Source organism: Nycticebus coucang, chromosome 17 (assembly GCF_027406575.1).
Source record: "Nycticebus coucang isolate mNycCou1 chromosome 17, mNycCou1.pri, whole genome shotgun sequence".
Taxonomy (NCBI): Eukaryota; Metazoa; Chordata; class Mammalia; order Primates; family Lorisidae; genus Nycticebus; species Nycticebus coucang.
Genome location: NC_069796.1, coordinates 45,945,994 through 45,968,304, shown reverse-complemented (window position 1 = coordinate 45,968,304; position 22,311 = coordinate 45,945,994). Strand labels below are relative to the sequence as shown.

Below are 22,311 nucleotides of genomic sequence, written 5' to 3'. Positions count from 1 at the left end.
GTACCTACCAGCTCCAGCACACCACTGTGATTTCTGAAAGCTTCTGTACTTGGATAATTGCGGAAATATTTTACATGGTGAAAACCGTTCAAATTTCAGAGACTAGAATTCATACAACACTTAGAGGGCAAAAGTTTTTGTTTTCTCATCTCAGTTTAAATGCCACGTTACAGGATCACTCATGTGGTACTACCTGTTGTAGCCTGCACTCAAAGGAATTGCAAACTTGCTGGAAATTCAAGAGGTCATCCTCTGGGCAGTGAGCACATAAACCACCTTAGACGGAGAGAGTTGTACATTCGGTGCTTAGGGAGATTACACACGACTCCTTGATAGAGACATGTGACTAAGTTTGCACACACATAATGAGAAACTCAAGAGAGGATGGGCCTCTGTTCTTCCTTTTGCACAGGTCTTCGTGGTTTATCAAGGGCTTTTTGCAAGATGATAAAATTTCACGCATCCAATTTCTACTTGCTCCTTCAGACAGATGGGGAGGTGTTAAAACTCAGGTTTCTAGGTCACTTCTGTTGGCATGAACAACTGACTTACAGTGCAGCTCTCCAGTTCTCTGCAGATGGAGATCTCCGTGAAGCGCTGCTGAGGAGAAAGAACGGTCATTTTAGTGAGACCTGGCTCTGGGCCAAGCCTGGACTAAGCACTTTCCTCACATTGTCTCTGATGCCACCAACATCACTGTGAAGTAGCTGCTATTGTTTCCTTCACCAGGCTCAGAGATGTTAAATTATTATACTTGCCAAAGTTCACAAAACTCATAAATGCCTGAGCTGGGACACAAACCAGGACTGTCTGACACCTAAAGCCTCTATTAAGAATCTCCAAACTGGCTTAGGTCAAAGGTTTTAATAAAATTGTAGCTATTTAATGTGCTAATTGGACAGGATGACCTCAAAGGTTCCAGTGCAGGAAGCACTAGCCTAATGGAGGGGGGAGGGGCGTGTGTGAGTGTTGGGGGAGGGGGACCATGACAAGGGTGATAAAAAAAGAATGTGTCCACATGCTGTCATGCTGAATTGAAGAATTTAAGAAGGCTGTGTGTTTGTAATTGGCCTTTTCTGTGTAAAGCACCAGCCTGAAATAGGTCAGCCTTTCAGAGTTCCCTCAGCTGCCCCCTTTGTAGCCTGTGGCCCCCTTTACATAAACTGTAAATTAGGTACTAAGTTCCATGACAGCAGAGACTGAGGACACATCTTAGGCATTGATGTTGCTGAATCTCTAATCCTATCCCAGTGTCTGACATAGTAGGTGCTTGAACATTTGTGGCATGTTGATGATGTTGATCACAGTGAAAACAGTCAACTCAAAGCATTAGCAATATATTCTTTTCTCACATTATCTCATTTAATCCTCACAATAAAGCTATACAGTAGATATTATTTGTCTCCCTAATTTATGGATAAGAAAACCATGATATGGGGAGACCTTGTAACCTACTCGAGGACAGGAAAATAAGTGACAGAAAATTAGCTTTGCCTGACATCAGAGCCTTGTCACTTAACATTATGCTATAGTCTGTTGATTTATAATGTATTTTGTTGTATTTTTAAGAAGGTTCATGTTATGAAAATTAGATGATAGAATCTGTGAAGGGCGGGACTTTGTTTTGTATTATCTGTATCTCTACGCCTAGAACAATTCTTGGGATGTATTAAATGACCAGTAATTTTTTTTTTTGGCATGTATGCATACAGGAATGAATAGGAACAATTATTTCAGTAGGAATAGGGTTTTTGAGCTAGAAAATTTCCAGCTCACAACAGATTATTTTTTGCATGAATTTTAAGAAGGGTAGATGTATAAAACCTAATATTATACAAAATAAATTCAGTAATCAACTCATTCATTCAAGGAATATTTATCTCCATTTAACAAATATAAAGAAGCATCATCTAAGTGCCAGATGCTCAGTATAGGAGATCTAGTGGAAGTGGCTCATAATAATAAGGAAAAAAATATTATAAAATGCAATGGGTTGCGAAGAAGACAAAAACAAAAAATGTGGAGACAGAAAATATTAGAGGTAGGGGTGATGGTGTGGTCAAGGAATGCTTCAGTGAAACAGGACAGCTAAGAGGTTGAAGAGGGCTAAGAATGAGGGACTAGGGACTAGTATGTGGAAATGCAAAAACTTTGGGGAGGAACTTAACATGGTGGAGAAATAGAAAGGTGCCATGAGTCTTCTGAGAAATGATCTATGTAGTCCCCTTCCCACAGGTCTTTGTGTTAAGACACATAGCCAGCCGCATTTTTTCCCCTTGTTTTTCAGTGGAGGGCCTAATCCTCCATGGCTCATAGTGGAACAGTAGTTCACCAAACAGAAATCTTAACATTTCAAACAACGGAGACATATCTAATTTGAATTCTCAAAACTCATGTCTTTGGGAAAATGCCTGTACTATTGAATAACTGCAGAAGGAATTTTGCAGGAAATGTGAAAGGGAGTATTTAGTAAACCCAGGGGCTCAATCTGTGGAGGGGACATTTCCCCCATTGATTACAGTGGAAAATTCCTCAAGCACAGCCTGGCCAAGGAGCCTGAACTGACCGGATTCATCACACAGCCCATGTTCCAAGAAGACCAGGGAGAGAATTTCCCAAGTACTATTCCAAGGCCTCTTGTTACAAATTAAGGTCACTCCAACTAAAGGCGAGATGTCGTCTCATCTTTTTGATATACTAAGAAATGAATTTAGCTTTTTTCCCCTCTGCCTCTTCCCAAATTATGCCTTTCTCCAAAAGAAGCTGGACTGTCCAGCAACAAGTGAACTTAACGCTAGAGCTTGGTGATGGATACGGCTCGCCACATGGAAGAACCATCCAGGAGGACACACACTAAAGTGGATTGAATACATTTGCCTCACTTTTCATCTACTACTGAAGTTGTATATGTGCATTTTGAACAAATAGTCAAATAAGTATGTAAGACTTAACTGCTAGGTGAGAATAAAATGGAATCTACTGGAAGCTGAACTTTCCCCCTAAAAAAATTATGTGAAGAAACATTTCTACTCTCTTCTCCTGAGGATTTGTAGCCACTTTCTGGAGGTGGGGGCAATGCCATTTTCCACCTGCCAGAAGCCTCTATTCTTCCTAGAAATCTAATGGCAATTCCCAACCTCAGTTAAAGACTTGTTTTTCCATTTTTTTGAACTTCAAATACTTCTCAAATTATGTTTGCCGAGGCAGTGTATGTATACAATTATCTCATAGGTCCCTCGGGGCTCATCTAGCTAAACTTGTGGAGCTTAACTGAGCAAGACGTTGGCTGGTGTCTCTTCCTACCGTGACACCACTGAAAGAAATACCTTTCCACAAGAGGAACAGGAAAACTAGGAAATTTATTTTTCTTTTCCAAATTGGTTTTCTGGTGATTGGGGTTAATTTCTTTTCCAAACTGGCTTTCTAGTGATTCAGGTGGCTTCGTTAAGTGATTTTTGTTGTCTCATAACAATAACGATCTCATTTTCTTTTTAAAGTGGAATTTGCATTTTGGGGAGGAAATTCTGTTATCTTCTTCCTAGGTGAAGTAGGAAGACGGGCCTCTTTTATTTATTTATTTAATCAACTGGATCCCTGAAATTCCCTCAGGATAGCAATGGCTCTCTGGGGCTTCAACATACCTTCCACTGTGAGAGCAAATGGAAAGCGTTTTTGCACAAGCAAAACCCAACCTAGGGGTTGTTGTAGCTTGTCTAAAAGTACAAAGGGCTTGGGAGTGTAGACTTTTTCAAACTGACCACGCTAACTAGATTCATAACACAGTCCTGGGCTTTCTTCTGTGTGCGCAGACGTAGACATTTTTCTGAACACCTGCCTCTTACAGTTAGAAGGAAATGTCCTGACTCAGGAATGGCGGGCTCAGATGTGATCACACTTGTAAAGTTGTGACCCCTGCTCACACAGCCGGCTTAAGCTGTGCTAACAGCCCTTCCTCTTGCTCTCTCATCTCTTTCTGAGGCTGCAGCCCCAGGCCCCGCCCTTTAACTTCATCCAGGGACAACGTACATCATATAAGGCTAAGCACAGACGTAGACTTCCTGGCTATCCAAAGGAGCCTGTTTCTCCTTGCGGTCCTGAAGTGCAGGTGGCCAGAGAAAGCGAGGGGCTCAGGATACTAGTGGGGTCGCGGCCCTCGGCTACGTAGATTGGAAGAGGACGTCTAAGCTTTCCACGTGAACCTGAAAGCTAGCTGCTGGCTGCCCAGGTGCCAGTTCGCGGCTGCGTGCACCCCACTGCAGCAGAGAGCAGCCGCAGCCTCAGCCTTGGCCACCACCGCTGCTGGGGAAGAGTCCTGGGGCTGCTGACGCGGTTGGGAGGAGCCTCGCCTTTAATGCACCAGCCGCCTCCAGCCTCCTGCAGCAGCAGCAGCAGCAGCTGCTAGTGCGCGCGTGTGGGTGTGAGGGTGAGTGCGCTGGCGCCGGCCGCAGCGCCCGGCCCAGCTCCCCGCCAGCTTACTTAGCCCCCGCCTGCCGGAGCCGCCCTCCCGCGGGACCAACACCCTCATCCCGGTCAGGCAAGCCTGAATCCTGCCCCTGCCATCTCGCCACTGCAGCTCGGGTCCAGAGAGGCACCATTTTGTCGCGGCTGCCCGCTCTCCCAGGGGGAGGAGGGATCTTTTTTGCATTTTGGAGCGGCTGCCAACGAGGGGAACCTGTTGGGCATCTCCCCAGCCCCGCTTGTGAGCGCCTGCAGGGCGGGCGGGCGGGAACAGACCCCTCGGGGCTCGGCGCATCTTGGCACCGGAGGCAGCGGAGTCAGGCTCAGCATCTTCGCTGGGAATTGGAGCTGGAGTGAGCGCCCGCGCGGGAGGAGCCGCCGCAGCCTCGGAGAACCCGAGTGGAGGAGGTGACAGCTCCATTGCCGGGTTTTTATTTTTTTTCTCTCCGCCTCCGGTCTCCTTCTCAGGCTCGGACCATGGTGCAGTCCCACTGGCTCCCCTGCCCCCCTCTCCTGTGAGACTGGCTGCGGGGAGGGATCATGGATACTTGTCTGCCGGCTTCTGGTTCCCACGCAAGTAAGCCTGCTGTCAATGGAGGAGGACATTGATACCCGCAAAATCAACAACAGTTTCCTGCGCGACCACAGCTATGCGACCGAAGGTAACGCCAGCCCCGCCACATTCCGCCGCTGGGGCCGGGAGCAAGTTGCGGATCGTTGGGCTTCGCGGACAGCTGGGCGCGCAGTGGCGGAGACTCCTCCGGGCCCTGGGGCTGGGGCGGGGGCTAGGCTCGCAGGGCAGCCGCCGGTGCGCCCCACATCCATCCGGGCTCCATGCGAGGCCAGCCCGGTGTGTTCAGCAGCAGGTGGACCCGGCGCCCATGGGAGTTAAAATGGCCCTCGGGGATTAGGCTTTCAGGGTGGGGCTCCCGCCTGGAAAGATGACCCCCGGGGAGGCAGATGACCCTGCCCCCGAGACGTTTGCAGGGGTCTTGGGGAAGATATGAGGGAGGGGCCCACTAGGACCTGGTCCGCCCTCCCTGAGCGGAATGAGGTTGTATCTCTCAGCGGCTGCAGGGAGGGCATGGTTTCATTTCCTGCCCATTCATCTCTCTGGCCGGTAGGGTTACCTGCTCAGACAATCAAAACCCCCACAGGCCCTTTGCAAAAGGGCGAAACCCTCTCCCCTCAGAAGTGCCTTAGCAAGAAATAAAAAGGTGGCTGGGGAAAATAGTGTTCTGGCGGCCAACGAATGAGGCAGACACGTGGGACGAGCAAAGCGATCGGTGGGGCCTTTAAAAATCACCATTATGAATTCTGCAGCAGTAGTTTCTGCTGAATCAACAGCCAGCAGAAAGCAAGAGGGTTCAGCAAGCTGAGCTTTGCCAAGAGGTGAAATTGTCGTGCCTCCCTCTCCTCTCCCTCCCAGCTTGCTCTGACATTAGCGCTGGGGCCCTGAGAGCAGGAAAGAAGAGTCAGCAGGTGGAATCTCATGCTGCCTTTTGTGTGTGAATAGAGTGTGGAGGCATTTTTTTCCCCAAATACCAAAACTTTAGCATTTTTGCTTTTATTTTCTACCTGTAGGCCTTTATCCTTAGCCATTCTATAAAGTGTTGCTTTATCACATTGAGATATCACAGGTGAGAAATGTGTGTGAAAGTGCTTTAGGAAAAAGTTACAAGGTATCTTACTTTAAAGTTATTTTTATTATTCTTGGATGCTAAAATTTCTGTAACATTTAATCTAATCAAAATAATACTACAGAAATGTGATGGGGGGACAGTAAAAGAGTTCAAGCTCTAAAAGAAAAAGACATGCAAGTCGGGGGGTAGAGGTGGTTACTTCTCTAAATATCCCTGGAAATTTTAGATAGAAAGAACACTCAGTGATATTGAAAATATAGTTTCCATTTGTCATTATTATTGGGTAGCATCAAGCCCAAGACGTCTGTGGTGCTGGACAGATTAAGCAGAGTTGTAACGTCTGGCCTCCAGGAGCTTCGCAATGGCTTTTAAGACGTGCTGCCCATCCCTCCCCATACCAAGCACTATGCTTACTGGTTCTTTTTATTTACAGGATGACAATGTGGTTGTAAGGTATTCTTCCTCTGTCTTGGTGCTTTGTCACCAACTGAGGGACCAGGTAGCATCTGACTAACTCTGTATCTCAGCATGTCATCCAAGAGAGAAGTTGGCCTTGCGTCTATTGGCATTTGGGGGAACATTTCTTTCTGTATGCAATGAAAGAGGGCTGCCTTTATGTTTCTGCTATATTACATTATTCAGGCAAAAGGAAATACTTTGTGAACAGAAAAGATAACCAAATGGGGGCTGTGTGTATGGGAGTGTCGATTGTAGAATAAAGAAATCAGTTAAAAATGGCATTCCTTATAGCTTTCAGGAGCCTGGATGTTGCCTTTGTTCCTATGTTATCACATTTTCGTAAACTCCAATTCTGGAAGAAATGTCAAAAATGAGACATGAGTTGATAGCAAAGAGCTTTCTAAAGTCTTTCTAATATGTGTGAGTCGACCTTTCAGATCTTTCTCTTGTGTGCTCTCTCTCACACACATATACACACACACTCAAAACTAAATAAATTTGTTTCACAGTAGGCTTCCACGTTGTTTTTAATCTGATCTTCATGAAGGTATGGGGAGACAAAGAGAAAAGGAACTTAGAACACGTAAATACCAGAAGTTGGGTATGGTAAGAAGTTCTTTATAGTCTTAACTCATCTATGTTAGGCAACATTCATACGCTTGTGCTGGCCAGAGGGGGAAGAGCCCCTCCACTTCTTAGGAATTGTTAGTACACACTAGCCCCTCCACAACTTAGGAATTGTTAGTATACCTTGGAAGAGCACCAGATCAAAATATTCTTTGTTAAAATTCTCTTCCTTGAGGGCTGGCCCCAAAAGTTTTCTTCCCCCTTATTAATTTAAACCCACTTACTGAGGAATTAGCTTCTAAGTCCTTTTATAGACCTTGCCTTTCTGTTTCCTTTAATATTTCTGCATTTTTCTCCTACTTGCTCAGATATGTCAAGTTGAGTTTTTTCTTTCAAAATCTTCACATTTATCTTTGAATTTTTCTTTCCTTTGCTCAGATCATTTCACACTGCAGTATTCTATTTAAAGCTGAAAGCTTTTTGCTGTGTAGTTAGTGTGAAGGACTCTAAACTCAATTTGCATTGTAAGTGGTGGCTGCAGGCAAAGTACATCCAGCTAAGAGCAATGAAAATGCTAAGGGACTTGTCCCTTAAGCTTTTTCTCTCTTTTCCTCTCTCAAAAGAATGTATGATGTATGTTTATTAAAGATATTTCCTGGGCGGCGCCTGTGGCTCAGTGAGTAGGGCGCCGGCCCCATATGCTGAGGGTGGCGGGTTCAAACCCAGCCCCGGCCAAACTGCAACAAAAAAAAAAATAGCCGGGCGTTGTGGCGGGCGCCTGTAGTCCCAGCTGCTCGGGAGGCTGAGGCAAGAGAATCGCGTAAGCCCAAGAGTTAGAGGTTGCTGTGAGCCGTGTGACGCCACGGCACTCTACCCGAGGGCGGTACAGTGAGACTCTGTCTCTACAAAAAAAAAAAAAAAAAAAAGATATTTCCTATGACTTTTTAAAATTCTGGACATTAAAGTTACTGTTCTCCCCCACCTTTTCCCATCTTTCCTCTCTTTTAAAAGTTAACATCTTCAAGGGCGGGTGCTTGTTATCCTAGCACTCTGGGAGGCCAAAGTGGGTGGATTGCTTGAGCTCAGGAGTTGGAGCCCAGCCAAGTAAGAGCTCAGGAGTTGGACCCCATCTTTAAAAAATGACCAGGCGTTTTCCTGGTCGCCTGTAATCCCAGCTGCTTGGGAGACTGAGGCAAGAGGATCACTTAAGGATAACAGTGAGAATCTGTCTCAAAAAAATAATAAATAAATAAATAAAATTAACATCTTTGTATATCTTATATATTCCAAACACTATTCCAAGCTCTTTATATACAGCATTTCAGTAAATGCAAAGCCTGCTAAATCAATGTTATTTCTATTTTTAATTAAGAAAATGGATGTAACTAAGAGATGGTAACTGATGCAGCTAAGAGATGGAGATAGTACTAATTTGCCAAGGTCATATAGTCAGTGGAAAGCCTTGTCTTCAAACTCAAGGCGATGTGTAATGCTTTTGTCCTCCCCCTGGGAAATACCACACTGCTTCATTTTCCTTTAGCCACCAGCTCCTGTTACAGGAGGGATCACAATGGTCGTATCTTTCTGTGTAAGCTGTGCTTCCATCTAGAGTAAAAAATTCTTTGCAGAGATAATTTGGAAGTGTGTGTATAAGGAAGCACATCAGGTAGGGTTGAAATGACCATAAAAATAAAGTTAACATAGTGATGTGATTGGCTTTTTGGGATCTGGAATTCCAGGCTTCCTAAGCAAGGATTCAGCTCTCAAATCTTTCTGTTTATGGCTTTCTTTCTAAATTTTAAAGCGAACTAGAACTCCATCTCCAGTGTAGCAATCTAGAAGTTTTCCAGATTAATCTTTCTACTTTAATGGGGGCACAGACAGAATACTCTTTATAGATGGAGTGCCTTAAAATAACTGCTCTGTTCTCAGTTTCCTTAGCTGAACGTGGGACTAACAATAGAACCTATGCCATGGGGAAAATTATTTGATACAGAGAAAGTGGTCAGGAAATTGACTAACAAAGCCAACCCCGAATAAATGCCCTCAGTACATTACAGCTTGTGTTGTTGCTTAAACTGCATCTGCATAACAAGCAGGCTGTTTTGTCTTAGATTATGTGTTGATATGGCGTTCTCTTGAGGGAAAAGCTTTTGGAGACAGGAGGGAGGTCACTAAAACCCACCATAGTCTTCTCTTGGCTCAGTCAGTAGCTGTGGATCTTACCAGTTAGCAGTTTGTCTTAATGTACTTTCTGGTTACATTCTTGTAGCAAATGAATTCCATCTCCCCTCAGTGGTCTTTAAACAAACTGTCCTATTTGTACATATTATAGGAAACATATGTGCACTATTCTATGCTGCTCCTTTCAATTATTGACTAATTAATTCTTGCTCCCTCAAATATATATATATATATATATATTTTTTTTTTTTTTTTGTGGTTTTTGGCCAAGGCTGGGTTTGAACCCACCACCTCTAGCATATGGGACTGGTGCCCTATCCCTTTGAGCCACAGGCGCCACCCACTCCCTCAAATATTAATTGACTTTCTGCAGTGGTGATACAGCATATTCCAGTACAGACACAGTCTCTGTCCTCGTGGAGCCTTCAGTCTAGTGGAGGAGGCAAACATTAGACAAATATAATTTTGCAAATAAACACATAGCGACCAATTGTGTTAAGTGATACTCAGGAGAGGCACAAGGTGCCTTGGGAAGATGAATCTAATTTAGATGGGGAGGGGCTCAGGGACAGCCTCTGAGAGACGTCATAAGCTGGGAACCAAAGGATGAGTCTGGAATTAACAAGACTTAAGGCATTGTAGGTAGAAGGGAAAAAAGATACAAAATCCCAAAGATGTTAAATAGTCTGACAGGTTCAAGGAATGCAAAGGTGACTGGCTGGAGTTTAGGGAACAAGGAGAAGGATGAAAAAGAGACTGGAGTGTGCAGTTCATTTTGAAACATATGAAAAGCAGGAAAGATTAATGCTAGGATAGAGGATGGATGAATGGATAGAAATATGATAGAGCAAGTTCAAACTATTAAAGACAAAATCCAGGTACAAGTCTGCAGAAATTCATTGTGAATTTTTTTCCACTTTGTTGTCCATTTGAAAATTGTCCTTAAACAGTGTTGGAAAAAAGGGAGACCAGGCACCAGATCGCATTGAACCTTGTTGACTACGAAGAGTTTGGACTTTATTCAAACATGGATGGACAGCCATAGCCTTTAAAGGATTTCGATAAGGAAGGAAATGTGATCAGGTGGCTGCTGTGTAGGGTGGGGTCATAAAGCCAGGTAGGAAATGAAAAGGAATGGAAACGGGAGCTAATTAGGAGGCCTCTGCACTCTGGGATGGTGATGGTGGCAGAGATGGAGACAGGTGAACTTGAGAAACATCATAAGAGAAAAAGTACATGGGACTTACTTGGTGTGATAGATTGCGTATAGATAGAGGTCTCATCAAGAGCGATTCCCAGTCTTTTGCCATGAGAATGGGTGGATAAAGGGAGCTTGTCATTGAAACAGGAAATAGACTTCGAAAATTGAATCTTTTGAGGAACCTGTGAGATGGCTAGTTTCACAGTGAAACTCTCAAGTAAGCAATTGTATGTAGGTCTGAAGCTCAGAAGAAAGGCCTGGACTAGATACTAAATTTGAAGTTAGACATCACCAGCATATTAAAGCTGTGTGAATAAATGAGATGCCTAGGATTAGAGTATTCCAGGTACAGGTTGAGTCAATAAGTTGAGTCAATGACTAAGGAATCACAAGGAAATTTGTAATCCTGGCTTGGTAGAAAGTAATTATAACAAAAGTCCTTCACAATAAAATAGGGGCCTTGGTAAGCATCAGTAACCATACACTGATACGATTTGCATAATGCTATATGGCCATTTCTCAGCAATGTGGTAAGATGAGTCTAGTCTTGAGTGAGTTGACTTTAGAGGGTCTCCAAACTTTAGATCCAAATGATTTCAAAAATGCTATAGCTAGCTTCTTAGGGCCACAAAAATAAAAGTGAGGAGAAGTAAAGGTCTCTGCCCATCCCTCTACCCCTATCCATATAAGCTCAAGAAAGAGGAAAGCTATGACAGTAAAGCTGGGAAGGTACATAAAAATGGCTTTTGATATGAACACACTAGGAAGGCATTGGAAAAATAAAAGGAGGTGGTGTCAGATGATGGAGAGCTGCCTCTTAGTTCCTTAAGTTGCCTCAGTATTTGTATGCAAATGTGAGATCAGAATGGTATTTCCGATGCATATGGTTGAATGTTTGAGCTCTTCAGTGTTCTGAGAGAAACCTGAAATGGGAGGTGAGAAGAAACTGCCTTACACTATTGTAAATGACCTTTCTGGGGATGGGAAATGTTCTGCTACTTAACATAATAACTAGAGTGCATTGAAAATCACTAGCAAGTATTCATTATTAGCATCCAGGTCCCTAGGGGCCATTCCAAGCCCTTTATGAGTGCTGGTCAGAAATGTACCAACGAACCTAGAGTGAATAATATTAGGCCAGTCCTGTCAAAATATTGGTAATGCTCAATGAAAAGAGCACAGCTGTAGACTGACATTCCTAGACTCTGGCATTTGCATTTAAGAGGAAACTAAGGGTCCAATTTAGACACTTAGCTGAGGGAAAAGAACTAAGGTATCAGAGTATTGTCTGTATTCCAGACATCATCCAAGTGTTTCTCATATGTGTATTCATTTAATCTCCTTCAGTGACCCTGGGAGAATGGTTACATTAACCTCATTTTTCAGAATAAGAAATTCCAGAGTGTGGAGAACCAAAGGAATTGTATAATGAATACATGTATATTCCAGATGCACTTGCTTGCAAGTGGCAAAACCCGATTGGAGCCTAATCTGCCTGGACTCCAGGCATACATTCTGCCTCTCATCAAGAATTTTGGGAGGAAAATGCAGACTGTGTCCCACCTCCGCCTGTATCTCCTGGATGCCCTCTCAGCACTGCTGGCTTCACTTGATCCATCTTTTCCTAGCACAGCAGTGCACATACTCAGCCCTTCCCCACTGCCCTACTGATGGGGAGCTGAATTCCGCCACCCAGTGCCAGAATCCTTAGGTTTGGCAGGATTAAATGCAGATTTCGTCTACTTTATAACAAGAAAAGAAGGAACCATGTTTATGGAAGTGAGCAGTCAAGATGTGAGAACTAGCCCTGTTTTTTTCAAATAGCCCTCTCCATGTCCTTCATTCCCAACCTGTGACATCAATGATGTTGTTCCCAGGTTGAACCAAAAGGGTCTCACTGGGCCATCTGGGCACCCATTCTCCAGGGTTGATAGCAACTCATATGGTTGCCTGGACCACAGCAAAGGAGTGGGATGGGGCAGATGGGATGACAGATTCCTTTTGTACATAAATAAATGTAGTGGCATCAGAGGCCTTACTCTGGACATAGCAACTTTTTAGCTTGTCCTCTCATCCCCCATTAATAAAAAGATGAGTTTGCTTTCACCCCACTTTACTACCAAATTTCCTTCTTTTGCTTTTCTGGTAGAATAGGCTGAAAGCCAGCTCTGATATAACTATCCTGCTGAAAGCACAGATTCTTTTTACAAGGCCACTAGGAGCTTTGTCAAAAATAACCCAGAAGTCCTTGAGTTCTGCTCCAAGTTTACTATGGAAAGAGTTAGCAGTGAGGATGAGAGCACATGCTCATGAAAACTGAGTGGCATTAATAGGTTTCTTTAGTGAAAGGGCCACTATGGATACTAAGAAGGGGTGTTCAAGTCAGAGTCTCGGGTCTGTGCTTTAGAAGAAAAAGACTCGATTACTTACAATAAATGTAAAGAAATGAAGGGGATCTTTGGGTAGGGGGCAAAAGATGTGTGAAGTTTAAGGGTCTAGATGGGCCCCTATGGGCAGCTTTTAACCTGGGGAGCATGGGGTCTACTGGATGGAAGGTGCCAAAGTGCACCTTAGCTGTGTGAGGGTGTCTTTCAAGTCTACTGGCCTTTATACTTGGTGTATTATCAACTCAGACTGCATAAAAAAATACCGCAGACTAGGTGGTTTAAACAACAGAGAGTTATTTCTCCCAATTATGGAGGCTGGAAGTCAAAGATGGAGGTGCCAGCGGGTTGGTTTCTGGTGAGGCCTCCCTTCCTACAGAGAGCCACCTTCTTGTGTCCTCACATGGTCTTTCTTCTGTGTGCAAGTGTGAAAGGAGATCTCTAGCATTTCTTTTTCTTCTTATAAGGGTGCCAGTTCTATAAGGCTCCATCCTTGTGATCTCATTGAACCTTAATTATCTCCTTTTAGGCCATGTCTCCGAAGATAGTCACATTAGGGGTCAGGAGTTTAACATAAGAATTTAGGGAGGCGTGATTTTGTCCTGGACCCTGGGGAATGGACAACTTCTTCCATCAAGCATTGCTTATTACACTATTGTGAATCCCTGTTAAGTAACGAACCTGAAGTGGTCACAGAATGGCAGGCCACCTCCTTCACTTACCTTAGGGAGATCAACTCCTTGTCCCTCTACAGACCCACAAGGTATAGAGGATAGAAAAGCTCTAAACATTATCTTTAATGTGGACCATTGCAGCAAGAGGCTGAGAGTTCGCAGGTGGTGGCAGAACTTGGATCCCAAAGTACAAAATATCACCAGGAAGGGTTTTACCAGAGAGGAGTGCTATACAAGAAATTTAGTGAGATTGACATTGCTCACGGAACTTTGCAGAAGATAGGTTAGAGCCAGGGAGCCCCAGGCTGGGAAGGCCGTTGACTCATGCTAGCTGTATTACTGTCATTCATGTATCCCTCTACCTTTGTGACTTTATAAGGCAAATAATACTTAAATTCTTTCTTACCTAAAAGGAGTCAAGCCTTATAGAAATAGATAAAGAAAAGCAAAATCACTTTCCACCCCATGCTCACCCTTCTTCCCTGCCCACCATTGTCAGGAGTGGGTAGGCTTCCGCAGAGCCATCTCTCTCTCTCCATTTTCATGTATTTGCATATGAAGTATGTATGTACAGGTTTACCACTGAGGGTGATGTTTGCATAAATCAGTGCACACCGTTGGGCGGCGCCTGTGGCTCAGTCGGTAGGGCGCCGGCCCCATATACCGAGGGTGGTGGGTTCAAACCCGGCCCCGGCTGAACTGCAAACCAAAAAATAGCCAGGCGTTGTGGCGGGTGCCTGTAGTCCCAGCTACTCGGGAGGCTGAGGCAAGAGAATCGCTTAAGCCCAGGAGTTGGAGGTTGCTGTGAGCTGTGTGATGCCATGGCACTCTACCGAGGGCCATAAAGTGAGACTCTGTCTCTACAAAAAAAAAAAAAAAAAAATCAGTGCACACCGCCTGCTCCATTTGCACTTTGATTTTCTCTCCCTCAATGATACGTCTTCCAAATCTTTCCCTGTCAGAACACTTACACCTGCTTTGTGCTTTTTAATGGCTGCACAGTGCTCCATGAGATGACTGTACCACAGTCTATTTAATAGTTCCCTGTGAATGGATAGAAAATTGCTTCCGGCTCTTCTGTTACATAAGATGGTGCAGTGATTATCTGTGAATATATGTTTTTGTTCAGATGTTCTCCTTGTTGACTTTATTGCTTTTGAAGCTAAGTTGCTGGTTTCTATTACTTAGCAAAATGTAAAGAAGAGGGAGGCGCCTGTGGCTCAAAGGAGTAGGGCACTGGTCCCATATGCTGGAGGTGGCGAGTTCAAACCCAGCCCCAGCCAAAAAAAAAAAAAAAACACTGAAAAAAAAATGTAAAGAAGAAATGTCCAGGGTGGTGCCTGTGGCTCAGTGAGTAGGGCGCCGGCCCCATATACCGAGTATATGGTATATATACCATATATATATACCAGAAGGATGATCTGACCCATCAGATATATATATATATCACGTCCAAAGCTGGCTGATTTTAAAGTGCATATTCTTATACGGTATATATACCATATACCGAGGGTGGTGGGTTCCAAACCCAGGTCCAGCTGAACTGCAACCAAAAAATAGCGGGGTGTTGTGGCAGGCGCCTGTAGTCCCAGCTGCTCGGGAGGCTGAGGCAGTAGAATTGCGGAAGCCCAAGAGCTGGAGGTTGCTGTGAGTCCTGTGACGTCATGGCACTCTACTGAGGGCAGTAAAGTGAGACTCTACAAAAAAAAAAAAAAAAAAAAAAGGAAGAAGAAATGTCTGGTCTTCTGTTTATTCTTCATGTAACCTTGAATCTGTCACCTAACCTGGAAACCCAAATTTTCTAATGTAGAGAATGGGAACACCTCTATACCTACTGATGTGTGCACAGGACTGTACCTTCCAAAATCATTGTGGATTTGAGTTTTAGCAAAGCCTGATGATTGCTGGCAGCCTGGGGGGAGGGGGAGGGCTTTCTATGTGCCAGGAACAGGCTTTGGCTTTTAAAGTATTTTTCTCATTTAATCCTCACAATTCTATAGGCTGATACTGTTCTTATCCTCCTTTAAATGAAAATTGGAAGCAGAATGAGATTATTACTTATCCAAGGTTACACAACAGTAAGTATTAATAGAACGGAAGTCACGTCCAAAGCTGGCTGATTTTAAAGTGCATATTCTTAAATACTGCAAAAGATTGTCTCAGTGTAGCATATGGACACACTTGTTTAAACCAACTTATGATGCTGACACAGAGCAAAGAGTCTTCATTTTCCTAAAGAAATACTCTTTTGAGTCAATCAGTACGAAGGGTCCAATTTTTATGAAGAATTTGGAAATGAACTGAGGCAAAATTGAAAGGCACTGCAGCCTGGTAAGCAGTATACGGGGTGTACGTCAGAGGACCCGGAAGGGGAGGAGTCTCAGCCCTGCCGCCATAACTAGTCACTTTTACTCTCTGGGCTTCATTTTCCTAATTTCCTAAAGTGAGATTGAAGATGGGGGAGGGGCGGCATGTTCTCTACAGATTTTCTGGTTCTAAGTTTTACGGTGCATTACGTTTGTATCTGTGGTCATCTAGACCTCGCTGGTCCGTGCTGATGTTGTGTGTGGGATAAGACTGGGGCAACATGGGCAGAGGCTTTAAATGGCCCCAGAAATTCCAGGTCTGATCTGATGGGTCAGATCATCCTTCTGGCAAGAAGGCTCTGGTGCAGGCAAGAAGGCTCTGGTGCGGCCAAGAGGAAGAGCCAGAAAGGGAAACTTCTCTTTGCCAAAAGCTGCTGCAGATGGAGGAGCCAGGCTGTCTGGGCAGCCATGACTTTGAGAGGAGCCATTTGGCAAAGTTTTTGGCAGAAGCTGCCTTGCAGGATGAATGCTGGAGACGGTCCTGGGCTGGAGTGAATCAGGGATGCAGCAAAGGTGGCTGGTGGAACAAATAACCATCTGGGGAGCAGGACGCTGCTCATCTTGCCACACTGACGGGGAAGAGCAAGTGCCAGTCAGTGAGGCTGAGCTCTCAGCGACACCAGCTGACAGGCACAATAGAACCCTCACCCCACCCCCACTGTCACACACAGCACACAGGGGGCTAGAAACCCCAAGGGAACCCAGGCTTTCAGAAACCAGGAAGGCCCCAATTTCCTTCACTGTTACAAAGTAGGGAAGGAAATTCAACTCAAAACAAAAAGTATCTGAGTGCTGTGCAGCATGTGCTAGAGCGAATGGTGAAAGATATGCTCTTGTTCTCAAATATCTTTCCATCTATTTGGACAGAAGACACTCTTTCTCAAAATGTAAAACTAACCACATAAGCTAGGTTTAGTGAGACTGCTGTGTTTACCTCTCTAACCTCGTGAGGTAGGACAGAGTCAGAGCCCATCCGGCTCTAGAGCCGTTTCTGGCCTTGCTAGCTCCGTGGCCTAGGACAGGCTGCTCCATCTCTTTTCTTTACCTGCAAAAATATGGCAGGGGATGAGGCAATATGTGATTGCTTATATGCGATAAATAAATCCCAAAGAGTCCCTTTCTTACACTATGCATTTGGGACCAATGGTTGATGATGTGTTCAAAAAGTTAAGGAATGGGGCGGCGCCCGTGGCTCAGCTGGTAGGACGCTGGCCCCATATACTGAGGGTGGTGGGTTTAAACCCAGCCCCAGCTGAACTGCAACAAGAAAATAGCCGGGCATTGTGGTGAGTGCCCGTAATCCCAGCTACTCCGGAGGCTGAGGCAAAGGAATCGCCTAAGCCCAGGGGTTAGAGGTTGCTGTGAGCTGTGACATCATACTGAGGGCAATAAAGTGAGACTATGTCTCTAAAAAAAAAAAAAAAAAAACCACTATAGAAACAAACAAACAAAAACAACAACAAAAAGTTAAGGAAAAATGCATTAAAATATGTATATATATGTGTAAAATATGTATGTATATGTGTACATATTTTAAACAGTATTCACTACCTAATTTCTTTCTTTATTTTTTGTTTTGAGACAGAGTCTCACTATGTCACTCTCAGTAGAGTGCTGCGGCATCACAGCTCACAGCAACCTCAAACTCTTGGGCTTAAGTGATTCTCTTGCCTCAGCCTCCCAAGCAGCTGGGACTAAAGGCACTCTCCACAATGCCCAGGTATTTTTTTGTTGCAGTTGTCATTGTTGTTTAGCAGGCCCAGGCTGGGCTCAAACTCGCACCAGCCTGGGTGTATGTGGATAGCGCTCTACTCACTGAGCTACAGGCGCCGAGCCTCACTACCTAATTTCAGTGCAAGGCCTGATGAAGAGTCAAGGCTTTATCTTTGAGTTTTGATACACTAATTGGAGGTTATAATATATTTCTTGCACCACACCCAAAATGACAAAGACCATGCTCACTTTGAGTTTTCTGGAGGTAGAATGAAAGTATGTATATCACAGAAGCAATCTTACTTCAGAATCCTTTTAGATTTTTACGATTGTTCCCCAATTTGTATCACTTCTACATTTAATTCGACAATTCTTTGACAAGTAAAGCATTCAACTTAATTTACGTATGAAAGAATCATTCTCTTTCTCTTCACCTTCCATGATATTTAATTAAATAATAAGTAAAAGGCTATCGAGGGATTTGAGAACAAGCACCCTGACTCTGAGTAAACATAAAACCCAACCAGAAGGGTGGCGGGTTCAAACTCAGCCCTGGCCAAACTGCAACGACAACAAAAAATAAATAAATAAACGATTGGAAAAAAAAAAAAAAAGAAAAGGATTTAAAAAAAAAACCCAACCAGAAGTGTACCTATGTACCAGAGATCAGCCTACTAAATTAGCTGTATTTATAAAGCGCGCTATAGGTCCATCTTACAGGAGAATTGGGAGACATTTTTGATCTAGGTGGTCAGCCACTTAGAGATCTGTTAAAAGAGTCTGCTGTAATTATGATGAGGAGCAAGAGCTGCTATATATTGAGTGCTTGCCTTGTAACAGGAATTGGGTTAAGTATTCTGTGTGTACTCTATGTGAAGTACTATATAATAGGTATATATATATGTGATTATGTAATATATGTGATATAAATGTGTATGTATATATGTGTGTGTATAATGTAATTCTTAAAACAACCCTCAAAATTATGTATAATTAAGCATTCAGATGGGACATTTAGGGTTTGATCCCCCTGATTCAGATGGGACTTTTAGCGTTTATTCACCATTGTTTATCCATTTCCTGGTATAGAGCCTGACAAATAGCACTCATTACATGTTTATTGAGGAAATGAGGGAAAGGGGGAATGTATTTCCACTTTACTGATGATACTTAGAGAATTTGTGTGATCCGCCCAGTTTCTATCAACAGACCCAGAACTTGAATGCAGTCATGTCTGACACAAAAAATGTACATGTACATTCTTAATTATAAATGTAGGTATATTACAATAATTTCTTTTTTTGGTATAAAACCCTAGGACATATACTTTGGATCTGATATTTCCCTAAGAATAACATAGTCTGATAAAAATTTGATATTATTATCTTCATTTTGTACAAGTATGTAGATCATCTAGGACAGGAGTCAGTCAATATTTCCTGCAAAGGGCTAGATCATAATATTTTAGGCTTTGTCAACATATGGTTTCTGTAATATATGCCCATGGTTGCATTCTAGTGAAACTCTGTCTACATAATCAAGTGGTGGCCTGTTAGCCATAGTTAGTATCAGCCCCATTCTAAAACAGTATTAGGAGCTCAAGAGCAGTTTAGATGATACTGATCATCTCAGCGAGTAGCTTCAGAAAGTACTAAAGGGAAGCTTACTCAACCAGGAATGGTTCAGTAGGGAAGCTGGTCTGATGCTGGCCAGTGGAGAGAAGTGGTGGGAGTGTTCCTCATTGGAGATATAACCTTGTGCGGTGTTAGGAGGCAAAAGTAATCAGGGAAAGTGGCATGTTGTTGGAGCAAATGAGCTAGAGATTAGAGATGTATAATACTTGACAGCTCATTAGAACAACTAATTAATCTGTGTCCCATCGCTCACTCCATCGCCATTTTAAAAAGATATATTAGGCACTGTGCTAAAAAAATAGGCATGTAATTTTTTTTTGCAGTTTTTTTGCCGGGGCTGGGTTTGAACCCGCCACCTCCAGCATAAGGGGCCGGTGTCCTACCCCTTTGAGCCCCAGGCGCAGCCCAATAGGTATATAATTTTTAAGAATCAAATATAGACCCTGCTCTCATAGAGCTTGCATTCTATTGGTATTCTACATATTAAGTAAACACATACAGATGAATATGAGCATAATAAGTCTTGTTAAATACCATGTAGGAAAAAGAAAGATGCTTTGGAAGAACCAAATATGTGTTCAATGATGAAAATTTGGACGGTAGAGAATAGTCTTAAAAAGAAAATCAGATTCACCACTGGCTATGCCAGAGATGTAATTATTATAAATATTTTTGATGTCTTCAATTTCCTTCTAGACAATGCATGTGTGTATGCGTATGTGTGTGTGTTTGAAAGATGGGGAGAAATGAATGGAAATGACTGGATGAATGCTGAAATTCTATGTAAAATGGTATCATATCTAGGGTTGGTTGGTTTGTTTTGATCCCTAACACAATACTGTGGGCATTTTTTAAACAACTTTCTATAGTTGAAACATAATTTTACCAGTCACCTAAAGCTGACTATTTAGATTATTTCCAATGTTTGCCATAATAATTGTGTGACAAATAATGGCCGGACTTTAAATAATATTTTTGGTTATTTTTTAGAGCAAGTTTTTAAAGGCAGGATTACTGGGTCAAATGGTACAAACGATGCTGTTTCTAGATGAAAGAGATTAATTATGTCCTAAAACAGTTGTTCCAAGGAAATGTTTGTAATCACTGTCACCTTCTCTCACCTTGGTTCTATCCATATTTTTACTCTACCTCACATGCTACTGATCATCAGGATCTTTGAATGTATCCCAGGGAACTTACGTGGGGTGAAGATCAAGAAAACTTCCTATAGATATAACTATTGAGTTTTAGTTTGATTGGCCTTGTCCCTCCCAAAGCTCAGATGCTTTCCCCCTTTCTGAGAGGAGTGGCAGGCTCAGTTCTCAGCCCCTGCCATTAAGCACATGGGCAAGTAGCTTATTCCCTGGGCTTCAGTTGCCCACCTATGTTAAATAAAATTACTTTCATGGTTCCAGGGCATCATTTGTAGATGAGTATATGAAACCTAGTGACCCAGAAATGTTAATTTTCTTCAAACTGGTGAGTAGGTAACTTCAAAGAATGATTGACCCAATATGAGAACCAGTATAGTTGTTTAATGAGTTAGCCTCTCATGGGGTAAGTTTGACATTTTTGAGTGCTAAGCTATTTTTTTTTTCTTTTTTTTGTTAATACTATGTATGGTTGAATGCAATTTGAACCCAGACAGATCTGCGAAAACTAGACTCTAACTATCATTGACTTGCGACTTCCAGACATCTCTCATTTTCTTCAAAAATTGGCACCATTTTGAATATAAATGAAAAGTACAAATCTCATACTACAGAATATAAATTACCACTGGGGTTACATTGTAAGTGATTTTTGTCTATTTTCAAAGTGAATTTACTGTCTGCATGTCAGCAGACATTACAGTTTGGGGAGTCAGTTTGAAGTTCCAATTTGTTTGGAGTATTTGGAACATTTTCCACTTCTGAAGTGTACTGAGGTCTTTGAAGTGAGAATACTAAGCTCTTTGAGAACTTTTTGTTAAACTTAAAAAAATTACAAAGTATTAAAAAATTATATATAAGGTATATGACCTGTGTGTTCAGTACATAAAATTTAAAGGACGGATGGATGCATGGATGCATGCATGGATGGATGCATGGATGCATGCATGGATGGATGGATGGATGGAGGGAGGGATGGATGAATTGACAGATGGATAGCCTCCTCAGGGGATTAAAAGTATTAAAGCATCTTTTGGAAACATCAAGTTTGGGCATGTAATATTAAATCTACTTCTCATCCACTTTCTCTTCTGTCTTGGAGGCAAGGTTAGGTGGGATGGTGTGGGAGACTGCTGATAAGCATAGCACAGACCCATGGGGACATGCTTCCTGGCATTCACCAATGGTGCTGGTTTAAATGGAGAAGATATGACAGAGGGGAGAAGAGCTGCCGTAGAACCCTGAGCTGACAGAAGAGGATAAGACAGCTCCTGCAATGCTTTCAACTGACATCTCCTGTAATGACTAATTTCTAACCACTTTTCTCTTCAGTCCAGTTCTATGGGATTAGCTTGGGGGAAGCTGACATACTCTGTTTTAGAAGTCAGAACTCTCTGGTTACTGCCTAGGATACAGAGGTAAAGTTTTGGGTACAGTTCCATTTGTGTACAAGGTGTTCTTCCCTGTAGGCTCCCTGACCCCTTTAGGGTCAGAGATCATAACTCAGGTCTCCCCAGCTCCTGAAGAACTCTGCACACTGTGGTGGGAAATGCAGAGGCATCTGATTATCATACCGTGTGTCTGCTGCCAACATGCTTACTCAGTCCCTAAGCTTCCTCAGCACAATTTGAGATGGAAATTTTCTGATCAGAATTTTTCCTATAAGTCTTAGAGACTTGGATTTCAGCCCTTTGTGCAAGCCAGGTTTTTTGGTTTTTTTTTCCCAATTATTTGACAAGCAGGTCACCTTTGAGTCACTCATGGATGGCCTTGATTGAGACATTGGCACATTCAAAAAAGGCGAAGAAAATTCCTTATTGTTGTTTAACCCTTAAAGAAGATTAGTCTGTTCACATTTTTGTCCTGTGCTTGTTATA

The 22,311-nt window shown here is 43.0% G+C and overlaps 1 protein-coding gene across 8 annotated transcripts in view; it reads left to right on the top strand.

Moving 5' to 3' along the window:
- PPP2R2B (protein phosphatase 2 regulatory subunit Bbeta) overlaps nucleotides 1-22,311 on the top strand; it is a 527,754-nt gene that overhangs the window by 220,958 nt on the left and 284,485 nt on the right. For 2 of the 8 annotated variants that reach the window (XM_053566001.1, XM_053566000.1), the window contains one exon: nucleotides 4,927-5,120. The exons of 4 other annotated variants lie outside the window; for them this stretch is intronic. In XM_053566001.1, coding sequence (XP_053421976.1) covers nucleotides 5,051-5,120 — 70 coding nt within the window. In that variant the 5' untranslated portion in view covers nucleotides 4,927-5,050. Of the gene's footprint in view, nucleotides 1-4,257; nucleotides 5,121-22,311 lie in introns of those variants that run through there. 2 more of the 8 variants (XM_053565999.1, XM_053565998.1) reach the window with 2 other exon arrangements.